The 26,201-nt window shown below is 44.2% G+C and overlaps 1 protein-coding gene across 5 annotated transcripts in view; it reads left to right on the top strand.

The window, feature by feature from the left end:
- rerea (arginine-glutamic acid dipeptide (RE) repeats a) overlaps positions 1–26,201 on the top strand; it is a 121,882-nt gene that overhangs the window by 75,050 nt on the left and 20,631 nt on the right. For 3 of the 5 annotated variants that reach the window (XM_041048748.1, XM_041048739.1, XM_041048756.1), the window contains 7 exons: positions 7,677–7,782; positions 9,349–9,445; positions 11,314–11,418; positions 16,441–16,489; positions 17,226–17,350; positions 18,300–18,399; positions 19,085–19,183. In XM_041048748.1, the coding sequence (XP_040904682.1) occupies positions 7,677–7,782; positions 9,349–9,445; positions 11,314–11,418; positions 16,441–16,489; positions 17,226–17,350; positions 18,300–18,399; positions 19,085–19,183 (681 nt within the window). Of the gene's footprint in view, positions 1–7,676; positions 7,783–9,348; positions 9,446–11,313; positions 11,419–13,589; positions 13,700–16,440; positions 16,490–17,225; positions 17,351–18,299; positions 18,400–19,084; positions 19,184–26,201 lie in introns of those variants that run through there. The other 2 variants (XM_041048774.1, XM_041048765.1) reach the window with 2 other exon arrangements.

Here is a 26,201-nt window from a genome sequence, read left to right as displayed (position 1 = left end):
TCTTCAGAAGCAGTGGCCAGATAAAACAATACAATCAAAACTGGTTGAGCTCATGGTGATATAAGATCTTCAAGGCCGTCTGTCCGGTTTCACACGCAGCGTTAAGATCTGTTTTTGCATGCTTGTGTTCTTATTCTCTGCTTGTTTGCCTCCATCTCTGGCTGTGCACCGCCACTCCTCTCTCTCTCTCTCTCTCTCTCTCTCTCTCTCTCTCTCTCTCTCTCTCTCTCTCTCTCTCTCTCTCTCTCTCTCTCTCTGTTGTGTGTGTTTTGTGTTCTTACACAGAAGCTGGTGTAAGTTTGTGTGTGTATGCGGAAATGAGCTTTGGTGTGTGTGTGTTCAGGATCATAAATATTGCTATTAGCTGTATTGATGCAAGCTCACCATACAGAGCAACACACACAAAAAGCCTTTCAATTTCTCGCAGTCTCACACACACACACACACACACACACACACACACACACACACTTTCACACTCCCTATAGAGGCTCCTCTGATGGCCTGACAGCTGCTCTTACATAGAGAAGACCTCCGAAGCATTCACACACAGTCTTCGAAGTGGAACACATGCATACACACACCTTTCTGACTCCCCTGTGATTTGTCGTGGAGTTGTGCTACACACATGCCACCTTCACACACACACGCACACACTCATACTACCCATGGCCAAATCTTATTTGCGTTTCACATTTATTACTCCTGCATTAACCTACATGTTAGCTTGAAAGTTTAAATGTTTGTATGTGTGTGTGTGTCTGTGTCTGTGTGTGAATTATACCCAGGCGGGAGATCGATTAGCATTGGCTCAAGCAAGCCTTCTCATTTCCTGTCTTCCATTACAGCGCTCAATCAGCCCACAACTCCTTTTCTGCCATACCGTGCTCAGGAGGCTGCCACTAGTAGTCGCGCACACACACACACATACACAGGGTCCGGATTAGCTGGCTGGGCAGACATCCAGTGCGACAAGTCAACACATACACACACACACACACACACAGAGCTTGATATTCATATCCTTTCTGCACATCCCTCTCTGTGAGCAGCCCCCCTCTCTTCTTCCACAGCAGTAGGCCAGCCAGTTTTAGTAAGATGTCTTATTAGCTCACCAGGCTATGCTAACAAGGCAAAGCTAACGTAATGGATCACAGGCAAACAGGCTTCCAAACAAAACACCAGACCATTTAAACACTCCCCACAACACAAAGGAAAGCCTGTGCCATCCAAAAAACGTCAGCATTCCTCAGCCTTTGTGTGTGTGTCTGTGTCTAACTCTAAATCCTGACTCATGGGTATTACCTTGAGACCAGGCAAGTCTCTGCTCTCAAGAGAACATCCAGGGCTGTACACAAACAGACACACACACTGGCAAACACACCAACACACACAGGAAGTCAGGTATCAAAGCGAGGTGGCTTTGAAGCGGCTAAATGAAAGACTGAAGGCAGAAATGACAATGTTTTCTGGCAGGCTATAACTGTATGTCTGGCTGAGAGGGAGAGCTTGGAAAATAAAGTTAGTATTATGATCTGAACACCCAGATATGAGCTCTCCTAACCGCCTCCATCTGTCCTCGCACAGCCTGCGTTTGAAGTCTCACTTGGATCTGCATTCTAGTCTATAGCCTGCTAGTGCTGCAAGGATTTCTGACTGTGTTCTCAATAAAAAAAAGAATGCCTGTGTATTTGTGTGTTGCCTAAATCACTGAACACAAGTTGTCAGTTTCTTGGTGCTCCATGCCTGTGTTGTGCAGCTAATGATCATCATTGTTCTTTATATCTTTTTATTCGTTCCTTAAATATATTCCTTTACTCTTTACGTGCTTTTTCCTTTTGCCTTTCACAGTGCTGCTCTCTGTACCATCACTTAACTTGTATTAGATTTCTTGGCTAAACCCGCCGTGCAGCAGAAGTGTGTTGGAGGCAAAGACAAATATTTAAGTTGGACACGGCCCGGCTATTTTATGGAGCGAGCTAGTGTTCTCGATTCTCTCCGCCCCCCCCCCCCCCCCCCCCACCCCCCCTGTCTGGAAGGAGGGCAATGTGGTCAACATCATGCATTTTTCTTATTATTTCTGCCATTAATTTACCTCTCTCCCACTGGGATCCATTTGAAATAGAGGAGAGATGAAACAAAGACTGGTGCAATTAGCCCTGTTTGTTATCAGTATGGAGTGAAGCGAAGTGTTAGAAGAGCCAGATCTCAGATGTGGCAGTCATGTGTGGTGCTTGTGACTCTCCAGTGTATAAAGTCCGCCTGTGGTTGGCAGTATGATCCACCAGTAGTGGCCCTCAGCCCTCAAGTCTTAATTAGTATCATCTGTGAGCTCCACGTGACTCGAGCCCTCTCCTCTTTTACTTTCTTCTCTATGTCTCTGCCACCATCACCTTATTTTGCCTGAATGACAAGAGGACCTGTTAACCTGCAGATGTGTTGGTGTATGTCAACAAATCGTACAGTGACACCCGTCTGTCATAAAGTGAAGGGGGTTTTAAATTTAAGGCAGGCATGGGCGCCCATGTTCAAAGGCTCACACACCACACACATACATACACACGAACACACACAGAGCAAGAGGAGCAAATCTGCCCACTTTGAAACGGCTAATGCTCATCCAATCCAATATGGAGCCGAGCTGACAGATGGGCCCAGTGTGTTCAAAGCAGAGGGCGCCGATTTAATATCCAAACAGGTCAAGCCAAAGAGAGAGACACCCCTGTGTAGGCACGGCGCAAAGGTCCTGCCAGCACCGCCACCACAGCTGGGACCCACCTCACCTCCTCCCTCTACCCCCTCCCTCCCCCTGCCTCCCACACTCTCTCCATTTGCTCTTGTTGCCAGGCGGGGAAGCAGGCTGTGCACAGTTCCTCCTCACAAACATTGTAATCCACATTTGTTTAGTGTTATTATATGTGCCTAAGAGAAGGAGTATGGAGGGGCAGGTTATTCTTCCTTCCTCCCTCCAAGTAGCCAAGTGCTCACTGTGAAGCCCATAAGGAGAGGAGGATTGCAGAGTGGAATCCTGCTGCTCTGGCTCTGACAGCCTGATTTAGAGGTGCTTTCTCTTACCTCTGACACAGAGTCCCAGCCTGCCCTGCTCTGCTGCAGGGTTGGGAGAAGAATAGTGGTGCTTATCCTGAAAGCCTGCTATTTGTTTGTGTGTGTGTGTGTGAGAGAGAGAGAGAGAGAGAGCATTTTCTTGTATGTGTGTTTGCTCACACAGCATGCTGGCATTTCTTTTTAACAACCTCCTTTGTCAGTCACTGAGATGTCGAAGATTGCGTGAGCACAGCAGATCTCTTGTACCTCACCAGTGTACGTTCACGCACACATACAGTTTTTGAATATGTGTGTGTGCTCTGTCGTCCAGATGGAAGTGTTTATTGAGTGCTGGTGTGCTGGCAGATCTCTCTGTCTCAGAGAGGGCGGGAGAAAATAAGTGAGAGAAAGAAGGAAAATGAGGAAGAGAGAAAGCTAAGTGGAAAACCCTTTCAATCAGATCCATCATCATTGTGTGTGTGTGTGTGTGTGTGTGTGTTTGTGTGTTTATGTGAGTGTATGTGTGATCTTCCCAGCCAGCTCTTCCCGCCTGCCTCCCCTCTCTAATCTTATCATGTCGGAGCAGCAGATTAGTCCTTCCAGATCCCATCTCTGCCTCCAAATGCCACAATCAGCCTTTTGTTCTTTGGTTGTGCTTACTCTCCCCTGGCGGCAGGCGAGGTGAACACTCACACAATCCGCCCTACGTGCCATTTCGAGCTTCCGCCTGTCAATGTCACACGGCTACCAGCCCTGATCCACCATACCTGAGCCTCCCCTGCTCCTGGGGCGTTAGCTAACTAAGCTGTTAGCTCAGCAGCCTGCTAGCCTAGCTGAACTGCTTGACATTCCTGGCTAACACTGAGCTGCTGCTGCTGCTCTTGTCTGTTTGACCTCCCCCTCTTCCCTCCCTCCCTCCCTCTCGCTGTCTCCTTTGTCTCTGTGTTTGGGATCTGTCTTTCCTTTCTTACTTCTGGCTGCCACCTTCTGAAGGAAGTCATAGATCCTGGCTGCTGATGTCACCGGGGAGGGGAGGGGGGGGGTCGCTAACAGGGTTAGCAGAGGAAGAAGAGAGTGTTTGAAAAGCAGAGAAAATAAACAGAGGTTTCCTGTTAACGAGGTGCACTGGGGGCCTGTCGTGTGGGAGCGAGATGGTCTGGTTTTGTTTAAAGCAAAGCTCTAGTGTTACAGTGCGGGGAGGAGGAGGAATAGGGCATTAGGTTTGAGGGTTACAGGTTGTAACAACGTTCTCTTAGTTTTGTCACAGCTCGGCTTGGCTGCAAGGCAATGACCATATTGTAAAGGCCACTGTGAACAGATGTGTTAGAAAGTAGGGGCTCGCTGCTGCCGCTGAGCACTCTCACACGTGTTGGAAGACTTACAGGAATAGGTGTTAGTGTTAGCATTGGTTTTTCCAATGAAAAGCGCCGAATTAATCCCACACTCAGTCTATCTTTTTAAGTGTATACCCCTCTACAGATTTCCTCCCTGGTTTCTTTTCAAATTTAAAGCCTTTCCTTGTAAAAGGGATAGTCTGCCCTCTGTATTTCCCTCTCTCCCCCCAGTCTTTGTAGTGGTGTGGTCATACACAGAGGCCCCGGCTCCAGAGTTGACTGCACACATGCAGCCACACAAAGAAAACTGCACAGCCATTATGGATCCAAGGGGCCAGCCACCTTTAGCAGTCAGAGGGAGAATTAACCGACTCACACAATGCCTGGTTTGTCTTGGCTGCTTTTAGAAAAGCATTGATTTACTTTTTATGAACACAGATACATTTTGGAGTCATTGTAAAAGAAATACACCTTAAAACCTTGTAATATTTTCCAACATAGAGCTGTTTAAAGTAGTGGCTGTCCTCTAATCAAACCCCTGCGTGACGCGTGTGCCCAAGAATGCCACAGGCCACGTTGAGCCACTGGAGGGGAGGGGAGGTGCCATTGTGTTCAGCCCCAAAGCATGACTCTCAGATTTATATCTCCTCAGTGGATAAAGGGGTTGCCTTGTACCCTGGGGGTTTCAGTAAAGCAGGAGGAGGATAGTTGTAATTTTAAGTCAGAGGAAATGAGAAGGTCTTGCTCCTCCTACCTTAATCCAACCGATTTTACTCTCCTCATTTTGCGCGCCCCCCCCCCCCCCCAATCTCCTTTGCTGTGCTTCCTTGCACTTTCTCTTTTTTTTTCTTCTTGTTTCATTTCTTTCACCCGGTAGTGGGTTAGTAAGTCTTTTGGCCTCTCCTCAGTGAGCAACATTCCCAGGGTTTAGGGCCCAGGAGGAGGGAGGGCAGGGCCATGTTTAGCCTCTGGCAGGACAGGCAAAGATGGCTGACATTGTGCGGGGCTCAGCTCTCTACAGGCAGCGTGGAATGTCTCTAATCAATTCAGCATTGTGGTTCCTTCTTATATGTTCTCTCTGTCATTTTCTATGGCAGGCTTAGCAAAACCCAGACAATACAACTAGTACTTCGTGTGGCGAGTCTGAGCTGTCTATCATCCCCCTTCATTTTCTCCTTGCGTTATCTACTCATTTTTCCACCCCGCATGTTTATAGAATTGTGATAATTGAAAGCTATGCTTCACTCCCACTACGTGCTCCATATGTTGCACTCTCAGTCTTTCTCTCCATCTCCCTCCCTCTTTTGCCTGAGAGGGCTTAACGCCGCTGTGAGCTTCTAAACAGCAATCTGCTCTGGAGAGCGGCAACTACTCTGTAGTGACGAGGATACTGATGATAACTCAAGCAACATTCGCTCGCTGCTTTGGTTCGTTTGGCTGCTTTAAAATAATGCAGCCTCATGAATAAGGTGTAAAACCCGTGTGTGCATCTTTCTGCCTGCTTGTGCTTTTTCTGTTTGCGTTAGGCTCGATGTTCCAGTCCCCTGAAATCCCTTTGATTTTGTGGTTTTACAAGCAGAAAATGAAATGTTCACGTGGCACACTAGTAGCATTTACAGTCTCCTTAAAGTATTAATAATGTATAAGCACCAGATAACTACTCATACTGCTGTGGCAGGCAGCCTGTTAATCTAGAAGGCAACAGTGTCTTTACACTGGAAAGACAAGAGGTTGGGATGGGTGGGCTAACTGCTGGGAGGGGGAGGGACATGACGTCATTGCACACATTTCTTCACACATACACACAGTATGTCTACGTGCTCAGGGGTCTGTGTCTCAGTCCATCGGTGTGGCTCTCTGTTCAATCACAGCCAAAGTGTGTGTGGTTGTGTGATGTTGCATGCATACTCACGCAGTCATCCACAGCACTAAATGCAGCTGACTGACTGCGTGCCAGCTGCCGTTTAACACGTCCAGGCTCACTTACTCACTCATTCCTCCTCCCTGCTCAAGGTTGGAGAAGAGGGAGGAACGAGGGGAAGAAAATGGTGGAGAGGTGGTGGAGTGGAGGGTTGGAATGAGAAAGGTGGAGGAGGGAGAGAGGAAGAGGAGGAAGGAATGGAGAGAATTGGAAAACCAGAGGTGGGCTTGAGGGTTTAGGGAGGTGATGATTTGCTTGGCTGCGTGTGCTCAGCCTCCTCCCCAGTGACATAACAGAACAATGTACTGTAAAGGCTTTAAATATCTTTACTCTGACCTCATGTTCCTACACACAGATATATACACACACACACAGATACAGTTAAGAGCCTGGAAAGAACAGATGTAAAACTGTCTTAGATTACCGTAGACTTTTCCCCTTCTTCCATTTTTTCCATATGCTCATTTCTTCTCTACTCCACGGGTGGTGTCAGTGGTGGTGCAGGTGTCTCAGCTGGTTAGCTGTGTGCAGTGCAGTGCAGTAGAGTCCCTAATAAAGATGGCTGGGGCCAATAGGATTGTGTCGCAGTCCAGCACCCAGCCCGGCAGTCTCTCTAATGTTCTTTTCAAAGAACTGTGACGGTCAGTTGGGCTTATGTGTAGGCACAATAAATATTTTATAACATGAAATGAAAACAGTATTTTGCCCTTTTCATCTCTCACCTCGGTGCCGGCCTCAGTTTCTACCATTTTCTTCCCACTCCCCCCTTTTTTCTTCCCTCATTATTTTTTCATGACTGGTCCCAGAAAAGCGCTCTTCTTACCTCAGTGCTGCCACTTGCTGGTCATCTAGAGAGTTACAGGCTTTTGCTCACTTGCACTTTATTGAAAGGCCAGTAGGTGGCAGCACTTAAGGAGCAGAAAAGTCCAAAGTATGGTAAAAAAGATACTGTCCCTGTGCATTAGTAACCTAATAGTATGTTAAATCATTTAATAACTCATTTGTCATTAAGTGAAGAGAACCCAAGGCACAGGATTGATTTGTAGGTGGCAAAGATTGAACACTGATCCATCCCCCTCATGGTTATTCTCTCCCCCATAATTCCTCCGGCAACGACCATCCCACTGTTTACTTTATTAAGGCTCTAAATGCTCTGCAATCCCTTTTTAATTGACTTGGTCTCTCCGCATGCTTTTTGGCATCAGCCAGTGTGAGTCATAAACAGTGCGTCTGCACAGAATCACTGCACAGCCAGCAGGCCAGTTTGTGACGTCGTAATCAAACAAAATGATGTCTGTTTATCTTAGCATGGGATCCTCTTTTTTTTTTTTTTTTTGGTCTCCTGCTCACTTGCTCTGTGTCTCTCTGTGTTGCAGAGTAAACGGGACCATCTGCTGATGAATGTGAAATGGTACTACCGCCAGTCAGAGGTGCCCGACTCTGTCTACCAGCACCTGGTGCAGGATCGCAACAATGAGAACGGTGAGACATGCCTCCTTGTATGCACAGAAACATATGCCGTACACACACTCACATACAAAAGTAAATACATTCACTTGCTCTGTAACACAACACTCCGTTTATCTCCTTCACAAACACACACACACACACACACACACACACACACACACACACACACACACACACACACACCTGCCTCTGCTCTCCAGACTGTTACAGGATGTAAGAGCTAGCTGTGAATTGCATTTCAAACAGAAACCCAAAGATGGTGTTCCAGGCAGCCGAGCCAATCCCAAGGCTCTGTGCTGTTCCCCGGGTAACACTCCTTCAAGCCAGACAGCACCACTGTCAAGTGTTAATAACCCACAGTGTCATGTGGCCCTTGAGCACACACACTCTCACTCTCAACACCATCAGTGCCAGTGGACTCATCACACTCTAACACATACACGTCTACAGGAACATAAGCACTGTCACTGTTTTAGCGAAGGAACATCAAATCCTGGTGACAAAATGTCATGTAAGAAAGTCAGATTTCATATTGATTTGTAATAGTTTGAATAATCAGTTCATATCCTTCATTAATATTGTCCCAGAAATGTTGACTTGAACATCTTTGATGTTGTACTTTCCTGATGTGATGGTCAGCACTCAGTGTTAAACAGTTATGGACTGTTTGTAAACATACAGTTTGATTTTAATATTTTTATTTAGTTTTTTTTTTTTTTTTTTAAAGGTACAGATTCGTAGGTGTTTTTCTCTTAAGAATGTTTCTATTCAGGCTCAGTTTGGAGAAAAAGCAGCAGTGTGCACTCATTTTCACAACACACGCTCACCTGTTGACACATCCTGTTAACAGTTGGCAGTTCTCATAAGCCAATATGGACCTAATGGTTGATCTTTTCTCAGTTTGCCAAACATAGTATAGTCAACTCTAAATATATACTGAGTGAAAACAGCCTTGTAACCAGAGAACATAAGGATATGCTGTCACAGTTACGACCTAACAGGGTTTTCCCATTCTACAATAATCCCAGTATCTCTCGTGTCAGAGGAAAGACTTTAATTCACGCTTGCCATTGAGGTTATCAGACAAACACCACGTACACTGCTCTCTCCAGAAACTGTTTCAGTGCAACTCGACTCTCTGCTATCTGCTGTCTGTCCTTGCAGCAGGGACTTGGGATTATTAGAATTGATGTCACGAGGCCACAGCACAGTGGCCACAGCACGCAGCAACTCAGGTCATTTGTCAGTGACGAGTCCTGGTTCATTCTTGGTGCTGCTGATGCGTCTTAACCCCCGCAAGGGTCATTTCACTAGAGAGCTGAACATTATGTCCTCTCCTCAGGGAACCGCACTTTATTGGCTTTATTGAATTATGTGGCATAATATTGACCTCCACAGAGGTACTTGTTACTTTGGGTGTACGCAGAACTGTGCTCATGATTTTATTAGTGAGTTCGAATACCCAAGCTACTTTTTCTCTGTTGCCTCTTTGTCATAGATGAATGAGTTTGGTGGCCTTCAGTATTATATATATAATATAGGCATATATTCAGTGCACCTGTGTTTCCCTTCTTCCAGACTCTGGCCGGGAGCTGGTTATCACCGACCCGGTGGTCAGGAGTCGAGAACTCTTCATCTCTGACTACGTGGACACTTATCATGCTGCTGCTCTCAGGTAAACAAACAGAAGTACAAACATATCTATATTCACAAACACACACATACACATACTGACAACTTCATATTCTTAGCTGTTTCTTTGAAAATAGAAGCTGCACTTTGAAAGAACACTGAAAGGTTCCTACAGGTTTCTCTTAAACCCAGTGTTCAGTCCTAAAGGTCCATCAACATCACAGATGCTGCACTTCCAGTGCTAGTATTTATAGTACAGTACCCCCTTTACACCACTCAGTTTTTATTTGTGGTGTTGTGTTGCGCTGGTCCGTGGAGTTCGCAGTTGTCGTCTATTTTTAAACTGAAAACAATCCCAGTTCTGTGGTTAAGAATATCCTTTATTTAACTTTAGTTTTATTTTTATTGTAGTATTAGAGTATTTTATTGTCACTAATCTAGTGCTCTTATGCCAACAATTCATCCTTGTTGCAAATACTGTTGTTAGATACTAGTGACTAACACCATGTGTATTTTAAAGGACACACTGCTCGGCTGCTGTGAACCTGATTCGGGAGACGGAACAATAACTCTTTTATACTATGTACTATATTTATCCTGATGTATTTTTCTGAACAGTGTCAAGATAGTAATCATACTACGTCTTTGCTGTCTTTCAATAAGCTCTCTGTGAACCAGCTCTGAAAGACATCACGGCAATATTTGTATTGTTGTAATAGTAAATTGCTTTGTAGTGCTAATAACGAAAAACTCTTATACAGTTGCTGAAAGATTCAAACAGTGCATTTCAACTTGCAGCTTCGTCAGGCTGTTTGTTCTTATGCAGTTGTTTGTAATGTGTACAACACTATTGCATTTATTACATTTATATAGCATTCAAACATTGTATATATATCGTACTTTTACTGAACAGTACAAGTACTAGAACAGATGTGTAAAGATACAAAGCAGGGAATGAGTCACATGCTTCATGCTGCCTTACAATAAAACACGGATTAAAATGGTTTAAGCGTGAGCTCCCTCACACACACACACACCTGTCAGAACGTTAGCCTCTATAGACAATAGCGCTCGCTCACTCGATGCTTACTGTCAGGAGGAAGCCACACAGGCTTGATTATTTTCTCACTCTTAAATCACATGCTCTGTTTTTCCTGCCTCTGTCTCTTCATCCATTCCTGGCTGACCACCCTTCCCTCCTCTCCCACTTCCCCTTTTCTTTAACTAAAACCATCTGTGAGCAGCACAGCGGCGGGCAGTCAAAGCCAAGCCATGTCTTACAGAAACCACTGATTTCAGGGCAAATTAGCTGCAACTTCTCCTACACAGGGCACCCTTTGATTTGACTTATTCTCCAGGCTTTAGATAAACGGGAGGGAATTCCAGTGGGATGCTGTAATGCCGCAGCGCTCTGAAGACGGCCCTCCTTAACACCCGTTAATCTTTCCAGGGAGAGGAAGATACTGTTTCTCTGCAAAGCTGCTCAACTCCATATGCCTAAGATGTCTGTTATTTCAATAGAGCCAGATACCAGGGTGCTGGAAACAGGAAATGGCATCAAGATGTGGTCAGAGCTTTGGTCCTCTCAGCCCGCTGGGGGGTAATTGTGTCAGGAGGGAGACAAACAGGTCGAATGCCTTTCCAGATCTCTGCGGTGTCTGTCTCCCACACTTCAGCCACAGCAGACGAGGCAGAGCTGACATGTTCAGCTGGTGTTTACGGGTTCAGTAGCCAGAGTCTGATGTCTCTCAGAAAAGACAGCGGCCTACGTGAGGCACTAGATGCCTGCTGCTGTATTTGTCACCTCCAGTCGATGAGCATCCCAAGAGTTTCTAATTAGGGATATGTCTTCTCCTGAAAGATTATCATATAGTTGTTTCTGTCTAATAAAACCTGTCGTTTCTCTCACAGGGGGAAATGCAACATTTCCCATTTCTCCGACATTTTTGCTGCCAGGGAGTTCAAAGCCCGCATCGACTCCTTTTTCTATATCCTCGGATATAACCCAGAGACCAGGTGAGAATCATTCTGTCCGATCACTTTCGCTGATACAGTACCTTTCCCAGCAGATTTTTTCCAAAAAATGGTAAAAAAAAAAATGCCCCAGACAATTATTTTCACTATTTCTTATGCCCAGGGTGATGTCTTCAAAAAAATGTTTTTTTCCTTAACCATCATAAAAAAAAATTATAGCCTTTTGTTATGGCTTGACAGCATACTGACGTAATACAGCCAACATGATTAGAAAAGATGTTGGTGTTTTTGATTAAGTACTATTACAATAATTACCATATAAAACATCCATAATGAGACTAAATATTGTTTGACGGCACCAATAAGCACACTCAGAATTCCATCTGAAATGTTGTGATATTTGCTTTTCACAGTATCGCTCATCAAATGCAAAATGCTATTAAAATTAATGGAATGGGTTTTTTTTAAGCACAGGAGAGGGATATAGAAGTCCTTTTTAGCTACACATGGGCTTTTTGGCTTTGGTTACTCTGTGGTACGTCTAATGACGCTGTCTGCTCATTATTGCTGACAATGTTATCAGAGCACAAAGAATGGTCCTAATGCAGTGTAATTATGGGGAATGAGCCGGGGAAACCCCCATGGCTTTATAATTGTTTGGGTGTGTGTTGATATTACATGTCAACTTTCAATTGCTGGTCTTTTACGTTAAAATCAGTGTAATGGAAAATCTACTAGGAGCTCATCAGTTGTATTTGAACTCATTTGTTTGATCAAGATGAAAGGCCTTTCTCTCAGAAGACATTTTGACATGTCGCAGTAGGAAAAGTAGAGGTGTTAAAGTACAGGTATTAAAATTAATGATGACTGGATTCCATGTAGCTGCTTCAGTTTCAGGTTCCTGGTATTGTGAATGCTGGCTCATTGTCAAGGCTCACTGGGAATGCAGCCATCTTTAATGTTCTGAGGAACACCTGCGCTTTTCCTGCTATGACAAGTCAAAATGTCTGCTGTGGAAAAACACATCCTTTCATACAAATAATAATGTACTGCATTTGTTTCATCATGTTTAGCGGCATCATTAGTTTTTGGTCCTTTTTGTAAACTATTATCATTATAATTATTGCTATTGTATGACTACTGTTATGAATAATAATACATTAGTTTGGTGTTATTGGTTCAATTTAATATGACTAGTGCTATAATTTAAGATTTTGGTTTGATAGTGTATGCTTGCCTGTGCATTTTCAGACTTTGTATTAGACATAAAGTGACCATCATTCACTGGTCTTCTCCCTGCGGTTTTTCTTGCTGTTGTGCATAAAAAATGGATTTAAAAAAGACTTTGCATAAATCTTCCTTGTTATACCTGCTCAGGTATTACAGATAGCCTTTGTATTTAGTGTGGTGGACTTGGTAGATCTGAGCAACCCCCACTGGTTGACAGACAGAACATGCCAGTAGATATTTTTGCTTAAATGCACAATTACAGCAGATAACATTTTACTGTGTTTTTGTTGCACCTGCAGCTTTATTCAAAAATTTAAACTTTTTATATAATTTATTTATTTATTTATATTTATTATTATTATTTACTAATTTTGATCATGTAGCATTTGTGTAAGTTGTCCCTACACTTTGACCCCAAAATACACACAAATAGCTAAATTTGTCTAAAGAACTTGTGAGACGTTCGTGCACATGATGAGCTGCGGCTTTAATATAGGTGCTCAAGGAAAGTAGGTGAGCCTGCATTGCTTTTATCCACTGGTGTTGCTGGGAAAGTCTCATGTGTTGCAGTGACAGCTGTCCTTGTTGTTGGCACCGAGGGTTGCCAGTTGGGAACCCCCTCCTTCAGGGCCCCGTTAGGTCTCAGTCTCAGTCTTCCGCTCCCTCCTTCCCTCCTTCCCTCCCTCCCTCCTCTGATCGTTTGGTATTCTGAGCGGGGTGTCTGCAGCCTTGCAATTTCACTCTTGTTTATTATGGCGCAGACATACGAGGAGAGATGAATTCCGTATCCTGCATGCGTGTCTGTCTGCCTCTGTGTGTGTCTGTGCGTGCGTGTGCCTGTGTGAGGTCGCAGCACATGCTCAGTAGTGTCTATAGAAAAGCCGAGCCGAGCTTGCGACGCTGTACGTGCAGGCTGAGGTCACAGCACAAGCTCAGTGAATACCTCTCCGGAGCGAATGCGTGGTTCTCCATTTTGAGCACCTAGAAATAGGTGGGAGAGGGGAGTTAATTCCAACGAGCATTATACACACAGTGTCACCACCCAACCTTAGGGCTCGATGTCAGAAATGGACGATTTGTTCAGTCCCCGGAGGTAGGTTTGCGATCCTATTCTCGTGCTTTCTCGTGCCGTTATTAGTTGCTGCGCGAGTGCTGGCTCGTCTTATTTTCAACAGTCGCTTTCCTGCTGTCTTGACAAGACTGTGTGATGTTTGCCGGCTGTCCGCATCACTGTCATCATGTTCACCCACTGTGTTTGTGTCGGGGAGCACGAAGGGCGAGTGTGCACATTGTGTCGGTGGACGGGAGAATTGAATGCTGTCACTGCAGATCACATACCGTTACGCGTTGGCGCTACCTGAGAGGCAAAACCGTTGCATCACTCCTTTTATTGATATGCTGCCATTAAAGTCCCGATAAGTGCGTAGTGTTTGCGATACATCCGCCTGTGTAATGTTGTTAAATGTGCACCCAGCATGGTTATATGACGGTAATAAGACCCGGAGAGGCTACCCCCCCTGGCTCCATTTTGCAGCTCCTGTTTACAGTCGGGATGACATGGCGCATGGAGCGTTACTGGGCTGCACACAAAGCTCTGCCGCCGGCTGCAGCGTGTACACGCGGCTTGTTATGGTACTTAAATACCATGAAGTTGGGTCTGTTTTTGCTGTGCAGCAATTATGTCAGTGTGCCACAGACTCGCGCTGTGATTGGCTGAAATTGATGGAAGGGGCGGGGTTATCCTTGATTGCACGCTCACTCTCACACACGAACTTGACCAGACTGTCGTGTTGTTGTTTGGGTTTAATAAGTAATACTTGTTGTGTGAATCAAATTGGCACGATCTACTTTTTTATTGTGTGAAGCAACAGACTTTGAGCATCTTATTAGAGAAGAAGAAATGAATCATTAGTACAAGGCAGAGTATTATAACTAATACTTTGAATGTAACAGCAAAGATGATGCTTGATTTATGCCTTTCTTATCAATATAAATAGTCTGCTAATTAAAATGCAAGCTTCTGAGTCATTTTAATTTTTCCAGATTTGTCTCTAATTAAAAATGGCAATAAAAAGAAGTATTTTGCAGGTTGTGTCACTATGGTTAACAAAGGCCTCATTTAATCACATGCTTCGATGTACTTTGCTTGTTCAGTAGGCTGTTTCTGTTCAAGTATGCCTGCAGTCTTCATGGAAACTCCTGAGAGCCTCTTGCCACGACACATCTGTATTCTGCCTCCTGTCTCGGTTTTCCGTCTGAATGTCGGCCGTCTGCTCTAAGGATTTGCCCGAATAAACCATGGCTGTCTTCAGACACGCTGTTCTTATTCTGGTGCACAGGTCCTCATTTGTCATCCTTACAGCCTCCTGCCAAACGTACCGTGGACCTGGCCGACTGCACATTGTCAGGAACACGTTTGTAGAACTTTCTTTCAGTAGGAACACAGACCAGACTTGTACTCGTGGGCATTCATTTGTTCTGTGTGTTTGGAAAAAGCAGGATAATGTATTTCATTGTTTCAAACTTCGTTTGTAATAAACCCAAGGAAGGAAATAAGAACTATTTCCACAGTTTCATTCAAATAATAGCTGAAGAAACCGAACTTAAATAAGGACCAAAGTGTTATGAAATCATTATGAAACCTTTCAGATCTAATCTGAAGTGCTGATGATGCAGGAAACTTCCATATTTTATCTTTATCAGGACTATTCATCGCTTTGGGTTGTCGCAGTCTGCCAAATACTGATTGCTTTACATTCAGTTTGTCTTATCTGCTGAGAATGTTTGTAATAAAGTCAAATTAAGTATTTCGACATGTCCTGGAGCAGCAGACTGTCCTGGCAGGCCCCCGGGTCATTCACTGCAGCTGAAAGTCAGTTCTTGGCCTGTGCTGATGTCGTCTGTGCCAGTGTCTCTGTCAGCCATAGTTCATAACAGTATGGATTACCCCCTCTAATCACTCTCTCCTGTCTGAGAGGAGCAGGAGGTGGAGGAGGTCTGTTAAGAGTAAGGGGAGTCGGGTCAAATCTGTACCCGTCATAGGGTTTTGTGGTTTGAGGACTGTAAAGAGACTAGAGGGCTGTGGCCTCTTAGGTTTCCACCAGGTCTGCATGATGGAGTGCAAGCTTCTCTGGGTGCAAATCACGCTGACAGATTCTGGGCCGCCCCACGCTCGGCTGTATGAAAATCGGCGCTGTTACCTAGGCAACAGAGGGAAAGGCTTTTCAAAAGGAACATCTTGTCATTTTCTTTAATCCACTGCAGCTGGAGATTCGGAACACTATTATTAAATTGCAGTTGCTATGGCTACCAACGTTTGTACCAGCAGCCGTTTCAGAGGCTCTCGTCCTGCATATCCAGAGCCAGCTCCCCCCTCCTCTTTCCCCCTCATCCTCCTCCTTTTAGGGGATTCTGTTTTATTGCTGCATCCGCAATATCAGGCCTGCAAATGTGCCCCGCTCAGCTCGCTGTGCAGGAGCAGTCGACAAGGAATATTCTCCTGAAATCTTTATTTGCTTTTCAGAATAAAACACGAATTTCTTGGCTCACGGGTGACTTTACCATAATGATTTCCACAATATGAAGTACAGCCCTTTTCCCCCACTGAGTGTTGTGTGATCCTGTCTTGGTCATGAATATGTTCTGTTTGTGACATTTTCTTTTCTTCCCTGCTTTGAAGCTTCAGTCAGCTATGATGCCCAGTTGTGACTTTGTAGTTTGTGCAGTTGTTGAGCTGATTCAACAGGCACAATGCAGGCAGATTTCTTTCAGCTCGCTTTGAAATGCTGCCAAGTAAATATTTTGTTTCAATCTCCTCTCTTTGTCTCTTCTCAGGCGACTAAACAGCACACAAGGGGAAATCCGAGTGGGACCTAGTCATCAAGTAAGTCACTGTACGACACGCACACACATCATCCAGCAGCTGACTTGAGTGAGTGCTTCAGTGTTGGTGGAAGTTTTTTTTTTTGCCATATTGGCAGCAGCACACAACCTCTTTGTTACAAAACTGTCTCGGCTGTGTGGTTTTCATTATCACACAATCAGCTGAAATTTGACAACTGTTCTCTTACCTCGTAGATGCCATTTAGTCCTGTTGTCGCTTGTATTTTAACAGAATAAAATCCAAGCAAGATGTGTAGTGTTTTTGCTGCAATGCTGGTTTCACAAAGCAGATAATTGCTTAAAATGCCATACATCTAAAATGTTGTACCTAATTGGAAAAAAAAACAAAAACAATTCTGCAGCAGAAATTTGTTTATTTGGTGATGCTAGTACGGAATATGACACATTCTTTTATTTGCATTAAGTTTGCATTGATTCAAACTTAAAGCAGTAATGCAAACTTAAATGCAATGTATTCAAATGTTTGCAGTAATGTTTCTTGTCAGTCAGTCAGACCTGCAGCAAAGACAGAAAGTCATCTGAGTAGTGTACTCCTGTTCTGTGTGAAGCTACTGAATCATTGTGACTGTAACTTGTCCCCATTCCCCGCTGCCACCACTCTGCCACACAGTGAAAAGTTGATGACAGGGGGTTGAAAGCTGACATTTTCTTCAAGCTTACATGCTATTTGTAGTGTGACACCATCTGTTCCTCTCTTTCTCCCCGGACCTAATTAGGCCAAGCTCCCAGAGCTGCAGCCTTTCCCCTCTCCTGGTGGCCAGGCCGTGACCGAGAATGAGGAGCTGGTCTGGATGCCAGGGGTCAATGACTGTGACCTTCTCATGTACCTCAGAGCCGCAAGGTGAGCCCGGAAAAACACAGGAATTCAAACTTTTTTTCTGACACAGCAAGGTCTAAACTGGTAGAAAGCTATCATATATCTGAGTGCAGCTGCATGCATGCAGACCTTGAAAAACACAAAGATATCAAAGTCTCACCATCAGTGAGAGTAATAACCTGTATTCACATTTATGGTTAAAGATCTTCGCAACAGCAGCGGCTTTGGTTTGCCGCCATTACCCTGTTTTTGCACCCAGTGTCAGTCAGATCACACTTCTTTCATTTCTTTTGATCCTTGTATAATCTTACATTTCATCAGGTGTGGTTTCATGAGATGAAATCATTCATCAGAGCCCCCTGAAATGTTGTTGCAGTGAAAGTGATATGTGTTAACGGGTTTCAGTGCTATGTTGTAGTTAGGGGCTACTCTGTAATTAATCACGATCTGTCACCACGACAGACAGTGTTGTAGAAGTTCTACTGAAGTCTGTTTCTATCCATCATATTTGTTTTCATTCTCACCAGTAATATATAGACTTACATTGCGCTGCACTTGTATTGTGTGGGTTATAACATAGGCACAATGCTTAATGTTAAAACCCTGCATGGTCAAAGTGTGAATGGTGAATACAGTGTGAAAGAATTTCTTCTTGTTGTTCAAGTGTGCTTACAAGGCCAGTGGTCAATTCCCCAAAATTATTCAGTTTACCTCAATATAAGACCTAGCAAAGCAGGTTAAGCCTCCCATTTACAAGTATAGAACCATCAGATGTTCTGCATTGTTACTTTAACAAACTTAAACAAATAATTTCCTGTTGAACAACTGAGTAGTGTTCCATTTTACACACAATCAAAAGAGACATGGTTTTAAAGAAATGCGCCTACAAGGACGTCAGTGTCTGTGAAGTGATATAACAGCTCTGTAGCTAGTGTCCTTTTTAATGTTGATTTCATCTGCTTTGTGTTCACAGGAGCATGGCTGCCTTTGCAGGGATGTGTGACGGAGGCTCAACAGAAGACGGGTGTCTGGCAGCCTCCCGAGATGACACTACATTAAACGCACTTAACACTGTAAGTAGCCATGCAGCAACTCTAGTGTTCGTAAGAGAAGAGCAGGAATCGGTTTTCAGTTTTACCGTGTTTTGAGTTTCAGGTATTTTACTTAAAGCTTAGCTAAGATTTAGATGTGCGGTGATGGGCAATGATAAGGCCCCTGAGCCAATAGGGTAGCCCCCCTGTAGTAAACCCAGCCTCAGGAGCTTACAAGGCGTAATGAGAGATTTGTCCATCGCATTGACAATGAATGCCAAGGAATCAAGCACAAGAAAAGAGATTAGAATCATCATAAACAGGGCATTTATATTCCGACTCTATAAACTGGAAAATTAACATAGCGGGCAGGTCATTGTCTCTCGACCTTCCTCTCTATTTGCAATTCCAATGAGCAATGCTTGTTTATTCTCAGAGGAAGAGCTCCAGCGCTGCCTGTTTCACCCAATTGAATGTGACACAGGGCTTAAAGCTGCACAGCAATTGCCTTTGTCACTGTGATGTTTATTTCCAGGCTGGTTCTTGGATCTTTGCACAGCATTTCCTCTGATGCTCTAACTGATGCTGAGATCTCTAGTCAAAATAAAATCAGTTTGTATCACATATCAGCTCAATTAAATGTATTACCGTGAACATGTTTTAAGATATCCATGAATTGTTTTGTAATCACAATGATTTTTTTTTTTTTTTTTTTGTTTGTCCACAGCTTCATGAGAGCAGCTATGATGCAGGCAAGGCTCTCCAGCGCCTGGTGAAGAAGCCAGTACCCAAGCTGATAGAGAAGTGCTGGTCTGAAGATGAAGTGGTAAGAGAACAGTACTTTTATTTTGGAAATGCATTAACAAAGATATAGTGCTTGAAAATGAGCATTTAAATGACATAAATTATGAATAATTTCAGGCCATTCCGTAGTTTTCTTTGACATTTCTTGGTTATTTCTTGTACGGACTCCGTCTGTCTGTCAGAGCTGGGTTTGTGTCTTTAGAGGGAGCTGTTGAGAGAGAGTTGAAACAAGGCTCTTGGCCCAGACTCACAAGACATCAGTAAAAACTCGTCAGTTTCCAGCTCCTCCAAGGCTCAAGAGCAGCTGCATCCTGTTTATCACCCACAGAATAAATCTTAAGCGTGGAAGACTGGAAAGGGAAAAGATTGAGGGCTGGTAATGTTAGCCTCCATTTGAATTTAGATGTGAATTTCACTGCAGCTGTTGGGCTGGAATCAGAAAATGGCAGCCCTTCTCCCTGATCAAACAGGGAGGGTAGGAGGGGAATGGAAGCGGCGGATAACAACCGTGTCAAAACGACTGAGGGCTGCAGCTTTGGCCTTGATGCTTTATGACACACTGCACTACATGTTTGTAGACCCACTCCCTTTTTTTTTAAAGATAACATCACTGACTGATCTGACGGTAGATCTTCGAAAAAACACAAGGCTCCACTGCTGAAAATTATTTGGTTAGTTTTTCCTCCTCCTGGGTGAAACATCCTTTTCCCACTTTGATATTGTTTTGTGGTGCTGAAAGGTTGGCAGCCTGTTCTTGAGCTTTGAATCCAGCAGCTCAGATCCAGTGGAAGCGAATGGGTGTATTTGCCTTGTAATTGAACATGATGGGCACATTTGAATACAGCCAGAGCCCACGGCAGGACCACAGCGAATCACAACAAATTAAGTCAGCCATCCTTTTGTGGACTAGTTATGAGTTTGCCTTTATTTATGCATGCTTGCTGGCGCCAGGCTAAACTGCTGTGCGAAGATGATCAGAGCGGGGGGGGGGCAAGCATGTTAAAGGGAAGCTTAATTGCCGCACTCCACCACAGCAGGTCTACCACAGACCACTTGTCAAAGACACGCAGTAGGAGCTCGACAGTACGATCTGTAAATAACTTGATTCAAACAATAAAGTGATCACTTCAGCGATTCACTCTTGGCTTTTTTGAATCAGAGAAAATTTTGCATTTCAGTGTTATTTATCTGTAATGATAGACCCTAATATATTCTTGGAATCTTAAAGCATTACTGAACTCGGTGACACAGGCAAGGAAGAAAACAGGAACATCTGTCTTCTCTTGCAGAAAGGCTGAAATTGGTTCAGGAAGTTTAAAACATTCTACAGCAAAAATAAATACTGTTTTCTAAATTCTTTGCAGATAGATACTAATAATGGATGATATGTTGGCCTGGCTAGTGTGTCAGATTAGCTCTGTACCACAATATAGCAAAATTGCAAAATACATAAACTAAAATCATCAAATTGATTGATTGGATCCAGTTGACAACTGGACCCATTTTCCACTGTTTTACTACATCAAACAAACCTTAATTAGCAGTTTTAAAAACAATGATTTTTGCTAGGAGAGATCATGTTATTATAGTGACACTGAAAAATGATTTACAGCAATATTGGAATAGTTGCCCAGCCCTGTATTCTTAGTCCATTTAATTTATTCTTTAACCTGGGTCAAGACAACTTCATTCACACTTGTTATTTCATCATGTTCAAACAGCATTATGTCACTGAAGGGGAGGAGCTGTCAGGGAGTCCTGTACACAGCGTTAGCCATGTTCAGTGCCAGGTGTGTTTTGTGTCTGCGGGTGGAGGCAGTCAGTCTGTGCTCCACCTGCCCCACAGCGTCTACAGCCCGGAGAATAGCATCTTGACTCTAGCCAACCAAGGACACAGCTCCCGGTGATCTGATCACCAGTTGTGCCTTTTCAGCAGTGCAGCCTTGAGGGACAGGTGTAAATGTAGCACCAACCTTGACACACTCACAGAAACCAGCGCTGCTGCTCTTCATTTATTTATCACCGCTCGCTCGGCTTCTCCTCTCCCTCTTCCATCTCGTCCCCTCCAGGACTAGTTTCATTATTCCTGCCTGCTCTTTTTTTTTTTCCAACCCACCCCTCCGTTCTTTTGGAGATGTGAATAAAAGTGACAGCGGGGGCCACTGAAATGACAGAATCAGCCTGTCTGCAGGGTCACTTGTCACCTTCCCCTCCCCTCTTTGACTTCCCTCACCCCCCCCCCCACCTCCATCCCACCCCACCTCTCTTCTCTCTGCCTGCAGCTGAAGCCACATAGCACATAATCCTGGACCTCCTCTCAACTCTCTAACTCTAGAAAAATACTTATAATAAACCCCCCCCCCCCCCCCTCCCCTCGCGCCACCACCACCACACTCACACCCCAAAGAAAGATAAGACCGCTGCCATGATCATTTGTGAGCCATTTCATTACAGCTGTGGAGGAACTGACAATGATGCAAAGCAGAGTGTTTGTTTCATTTTTATTGTCCTCTGGCAGGCACAGAAAATTATTTCACTCCAGAAAGATTTCTGAGAGTCAGCCATGGAACAATCTTTCACTGTGAGATTATTAGTGCTACTCTGAGAAATTGAAAATCCATCACCTTGATGTGAGCGTCACTCAAACTGTTTCATTCATCACTTAGGTGATGACTACAGATTATACCAAAGAAAAATACATGAAATATAAAATTATAATACATATTTCACCAGAAACCTCTACAGCGCAGTCTGACCTCCATGTTGTTGTGCAGTCAACGGGCTGTTGAGGGTTGAGGAGCGGTTGATTTAACCACCATGAAAAGGGAAAATGTGATCTGTTATTATGGGTGTGTGAAACCGTTTCAGACAGTCAGACATTAAGTCTTAACTTAGAGAGGCCGTTTCACTGCACCACTTCTTTATGTGTGTGTTTTATCAGAAGCCAAATCAATGCTTACTGCCCACACAGAACTCCTCACATCCTTTTGAATGTGCGGTAGTCTTGATGGCAAAAAAGAAACTTGTTTAAACCAGGAACAGAAAGCACTTACACTATAAAAGCACACAGTTATTTCTTTCTGTTGCTATTAAATGTCTCTCCACTGATGCCATATTGTGAAATAGCAGTAATGTTGCAACACTGAATAGTGTCTCCTGTCTAAATGGCCGCTTGCAATAAAGCACAAGACCACAATTAGCGGACAGGATATGACTGTGAATGTTGATGAACTTCTGCTTTTCAGATTGGAAAAAAAAAAATGCTGTTACAGCTTGTGACTAAATGAACAGGTTTGGTTACTGAATCTTGTAGCTGGCCACCGCTGACACTTTCTGGGCAAGTACAGGTAGATGTTTTTCATTAAAATGCTTGCAGGTGTTTGACGCTATAAAATAACATTGTGGCTCAGAGACTGTAAAATCCTTAAGTGGGCAAATCCAGGTTTGTTAATATTTATGATGCAGTACAACAACTAGAAACTACGCAGGCAATGCTTTTGCTCCAGTAAGTATCGTCAGTCAAAGACTTTTTACAGCAGCTATGCTACCGTTGTTTATGTTTCCACTTTTAGTTCAAAAATGTGTTCTGTTGTTATATTGTTTACAGATATAAACAGGCATGAATCTCATCATGTTCGTATTCCTCTATTGATGTGATGAGTATCAAAGTATTTGATTTTATTCTAAAAGTTTTTTCGTTTAGATACATCGTTTATCAGTATATTCCAAAGCAAGGCAAGTGTGATGAGATCGATTCCTGTGCACCTGCCCCACCTGCAGCCCTGGTGAAGGTCATCAAAGGATTCTTGCACAGGCAAACTTGATGCAATGAAATTGTCTCTGCACACGAAGCTGCTGCCACTCCTGACTGTAAATAAGCTGTGCTAATAATGCACTGGCCAACAGGAGGTGCCATATAAACAATCAGAAGCAGCAGCAGCAGCAGTCGTGCTGCGTGTCGCCATGTCAGAGACGGAGAGGCTGATCTATGACTGCTGTGGAGCGGGAGGTCTATTCCTCAGCCAGCTGCACCGTGCCTCAGCTTATCTCCGGCTGTGTCTTCAGCTGATGGATGACTGGAGCAGGCAGCCGACAGCACTGCGAGGGGAGGGGAGGGAGGAAGAGGGGTTTAAGGAGAGAGGAGCGGCCCCCCAGTGGCAGAACACAAGCCTACAAACGGGGGCCACTCTGCCCAAGCAAAAAAACACCACAGGCAGATAAAACACAACATATCGCCCTGCATCCCCTGCTGCAGGCTGTTCATTATTTTAAAGTTAGATGAGATGCTTTGGTTAGGTGGTTCTCATCTGCAGAGGGAGCTTGGTTTGCTACACCAAAGTTTTTGTGTCAACAGTACAGTTTATCACCATTATGGTACATTGCCAGCAATGCTTTTTAGGGTTGTTAACTAAATAGCAGGCAGGATGGGTGTGTGCAGGAATTTCCTGTCACCTTTTGTGTCCGTACAAGCCAAAGGAAGCAGAGGATGTGACTTTGCTTGCCAAAGGTTGGCAGAATATCTTTAAGTTTATTATTGGGTTAATATAAAAACAGGACTTTTGAGGTTAAGTTGTAACTACAGAAAATCTTTTCTGCCTTTTAGACTTTTTAAGAAGGGTTTGTAATGGAGGAACATGTCTCTACTTAAACAGCTGCCCAATTTTTTATCATATCTAAATATAGATCTCTTTATCTATAGTGTCAGTGAAAAGAGGATATGGTAAGCCTAGCATCTGTCAGCGTGGTCTCCCCCTCTCCTTTTTAAGCATGTTGATTTCCTCTCTGCACACCGTGGCCAAACTTATTATGAGCTGATATTTCATAACAGACAGCAGTGTTTTTTTTTTCCCTTTGGTTTTGGTTAGCTGACTGATTGTCCTCAGCCCTCCGGGTTTATACACAGCAGGCTTGGAAAGGTCAGCTTTAAACAACGAGTCAAGTATAATGACTCCATATTGAGTGAAAGTGGCTTTGTTTGCTGTTGGACGGCCTTGCGTCAGTGTTGTCATGGAATGACATTTAGCAGGAATTATGTTCAGTACGTGAGCCTGCGCTCTGTTTGTCATCATGATACCATCTTTGTGCATATGTCCGCATTATCTTAACCAGTTTTACAACTTCCAACAATCAGCTCTCAAGCAGGAAGTGCGCACACACAACAATGGCCTATTGAATTATTTTTTTCTCGTTCTCCTCCTCCTTTTATATGTCTCCTCTCCAGCCTCACAATAGTGCACTGTTAGGCTGTGAGGGGAAACTTGGGGCGGGTGAAAAGCGCCAGCTCTCAACTCTGAGAGAGAAGCCTGTTGTTTCTGCACAGCGGATGGCCATTTGGTAGAGCTTCTGGCTCTCTCAGCCCCTCCTCCGTCGCTGTGTTGCCTAGCAACGGAGGGCTGGAGCAATCGGAGCAGGGGCAGAGCGATTCAGGGAGCAGATTGGCGGATGATTTATTAGCTGGGCTGGAGAGCAGGGAGCCCAGGCAGCTGAAATGGAGCCTTAAACTGGAGCCGACATGTAGAGAAGGGAGGAGGGAGCCAGCGAGAGAAAGAAAACAGGAGGGGGGGGGGAGAGGGAGCATGCACACAGCTCCGCTGTGGAGACGGACGGACAGTCTGAGTAAATAGTACAGTGGGGAACATAATTAAGGTGACATAATTAGGACAGACACACAGGCTGCATGGGCAGGTCTAATTGATTTTTGTCAAAGCAGGTCTGCAACGTAAGGTAAAGACGCAGCACTTTCACCTTACAGCTGCTAAAGAGACGTTAAACACATCTTGGATATTTAATCCAAGTCATTCTCAGGACTAACTCTACTACAGGTTAATTCAAATATTTGTGCATCCACACGAACATCTTTGACGTTAATATTTTACCTGAAAATTTGCCTATTTTCGTCCTCGCCTGTCAAACAACCGTCGTAATGTTGATCCCCTGAATCTCTGGAGTGATGTTCCACCTGTTATATGCAGCTCTGTGGAAGTTTGACAGTCCAAATGGTAATCTGCTCTTAACCCCTCGAGTGGCTGGGAGATGTGTGGGAGCGCTTGTGTTGGAGACGGCTCCATCTACTGGTTAATCAACCGCTACACCTTCAGTCTGATTAATGCAAATTAACTGCTGTCTCATGACACTGATGGGACAGGCCTGAGCTGTCAGCTCTTTTACATCTAGCTTTAAATCAGGCCTCTAATGTTTGATTATTTAGTCTAGTTTAACTTAGACTTATACTTGTCTACTTTGCTCCTTACAATTACACTCTGAAACTCTAAAACTTGAGACTACTGAGTTTGTTTGCATAATTGAGATAAATATAGTCCTTCATTCCTGTTGCTAAGCTAGACCTCTCTTTCTTGCCTGTAATTCTTCCTCTTGAAAGACTGTTGTGTTTTGCAGCTGGCTGTGTTACTTCTGTAAATTTGGCCTTTGTTCCCCACCAAAACTCGGTATGTAAACATCTGTGGTTGCATAATATACTGTACATGGTGTGGAAAATGAAGTGCTGACACACAGGGAGAGGCTCCATGTCTGGTTTTCCTTCTCGCTTGTCTCTTTCCACCATGTCCAAGACCTTTCTCCACACAAACTGTATCAGCCTGCCTCCCCTCGCAGGCTGGCAGCTAGTTGAGTTTGTGCCTCTGTGTGCATGCTCACCCCAAGCTCTGAATGCATTTAAAGGACCACTGTAGTGTCCTCTTAGGGAAATAGACAGCTTTGGTGTAGTTTTAATAACAGGCAGTGGCTTGGGTTTTTCCTGTGTGGGGGTAGAGACTTGAAGCCTGCTTGAGCAGTGCTAAAGGATCGAGAACAGGCTGAAATGAGTGGTGTGCCCGACTCTAACATGAAGCACAGGACTCCACTCCGGGTTTTCCAGCCTGCTGCGAACCAGAGGCTCTCTTGCAGAAAGATCACATGTAAAGCCTTCCCCTTTGTAGTGGAAGAGCAGAGAGTGACAAGCTATTTCTTGCTTGTAAGAAAAAAAAGGATTTAAAAAAAAAAAAAAAGCAATGTACCGTCGGACACATTGTGGATTTGCTCCC

The sequence above is a fragment of the Toxotes jaculatrix genome, chromosome 2 (genome assembly GCF_017976425.1).
Source record: "Toxotes jaculatrix isolate fToxJac2 chromosome 2, fToxJac2.pri, whole genome shotgun sequence".
NCBI lineage: Eukaryota > Metazoa > Chordata > Actinopteri > Toxotidae > Toxotes > Toxotes jaculatrix.
The sequence above is the reverse complement of the archived record's forward strand: the minus strand, read 5'-3'. Positions and strand labels throughout refer to the sequence as shown.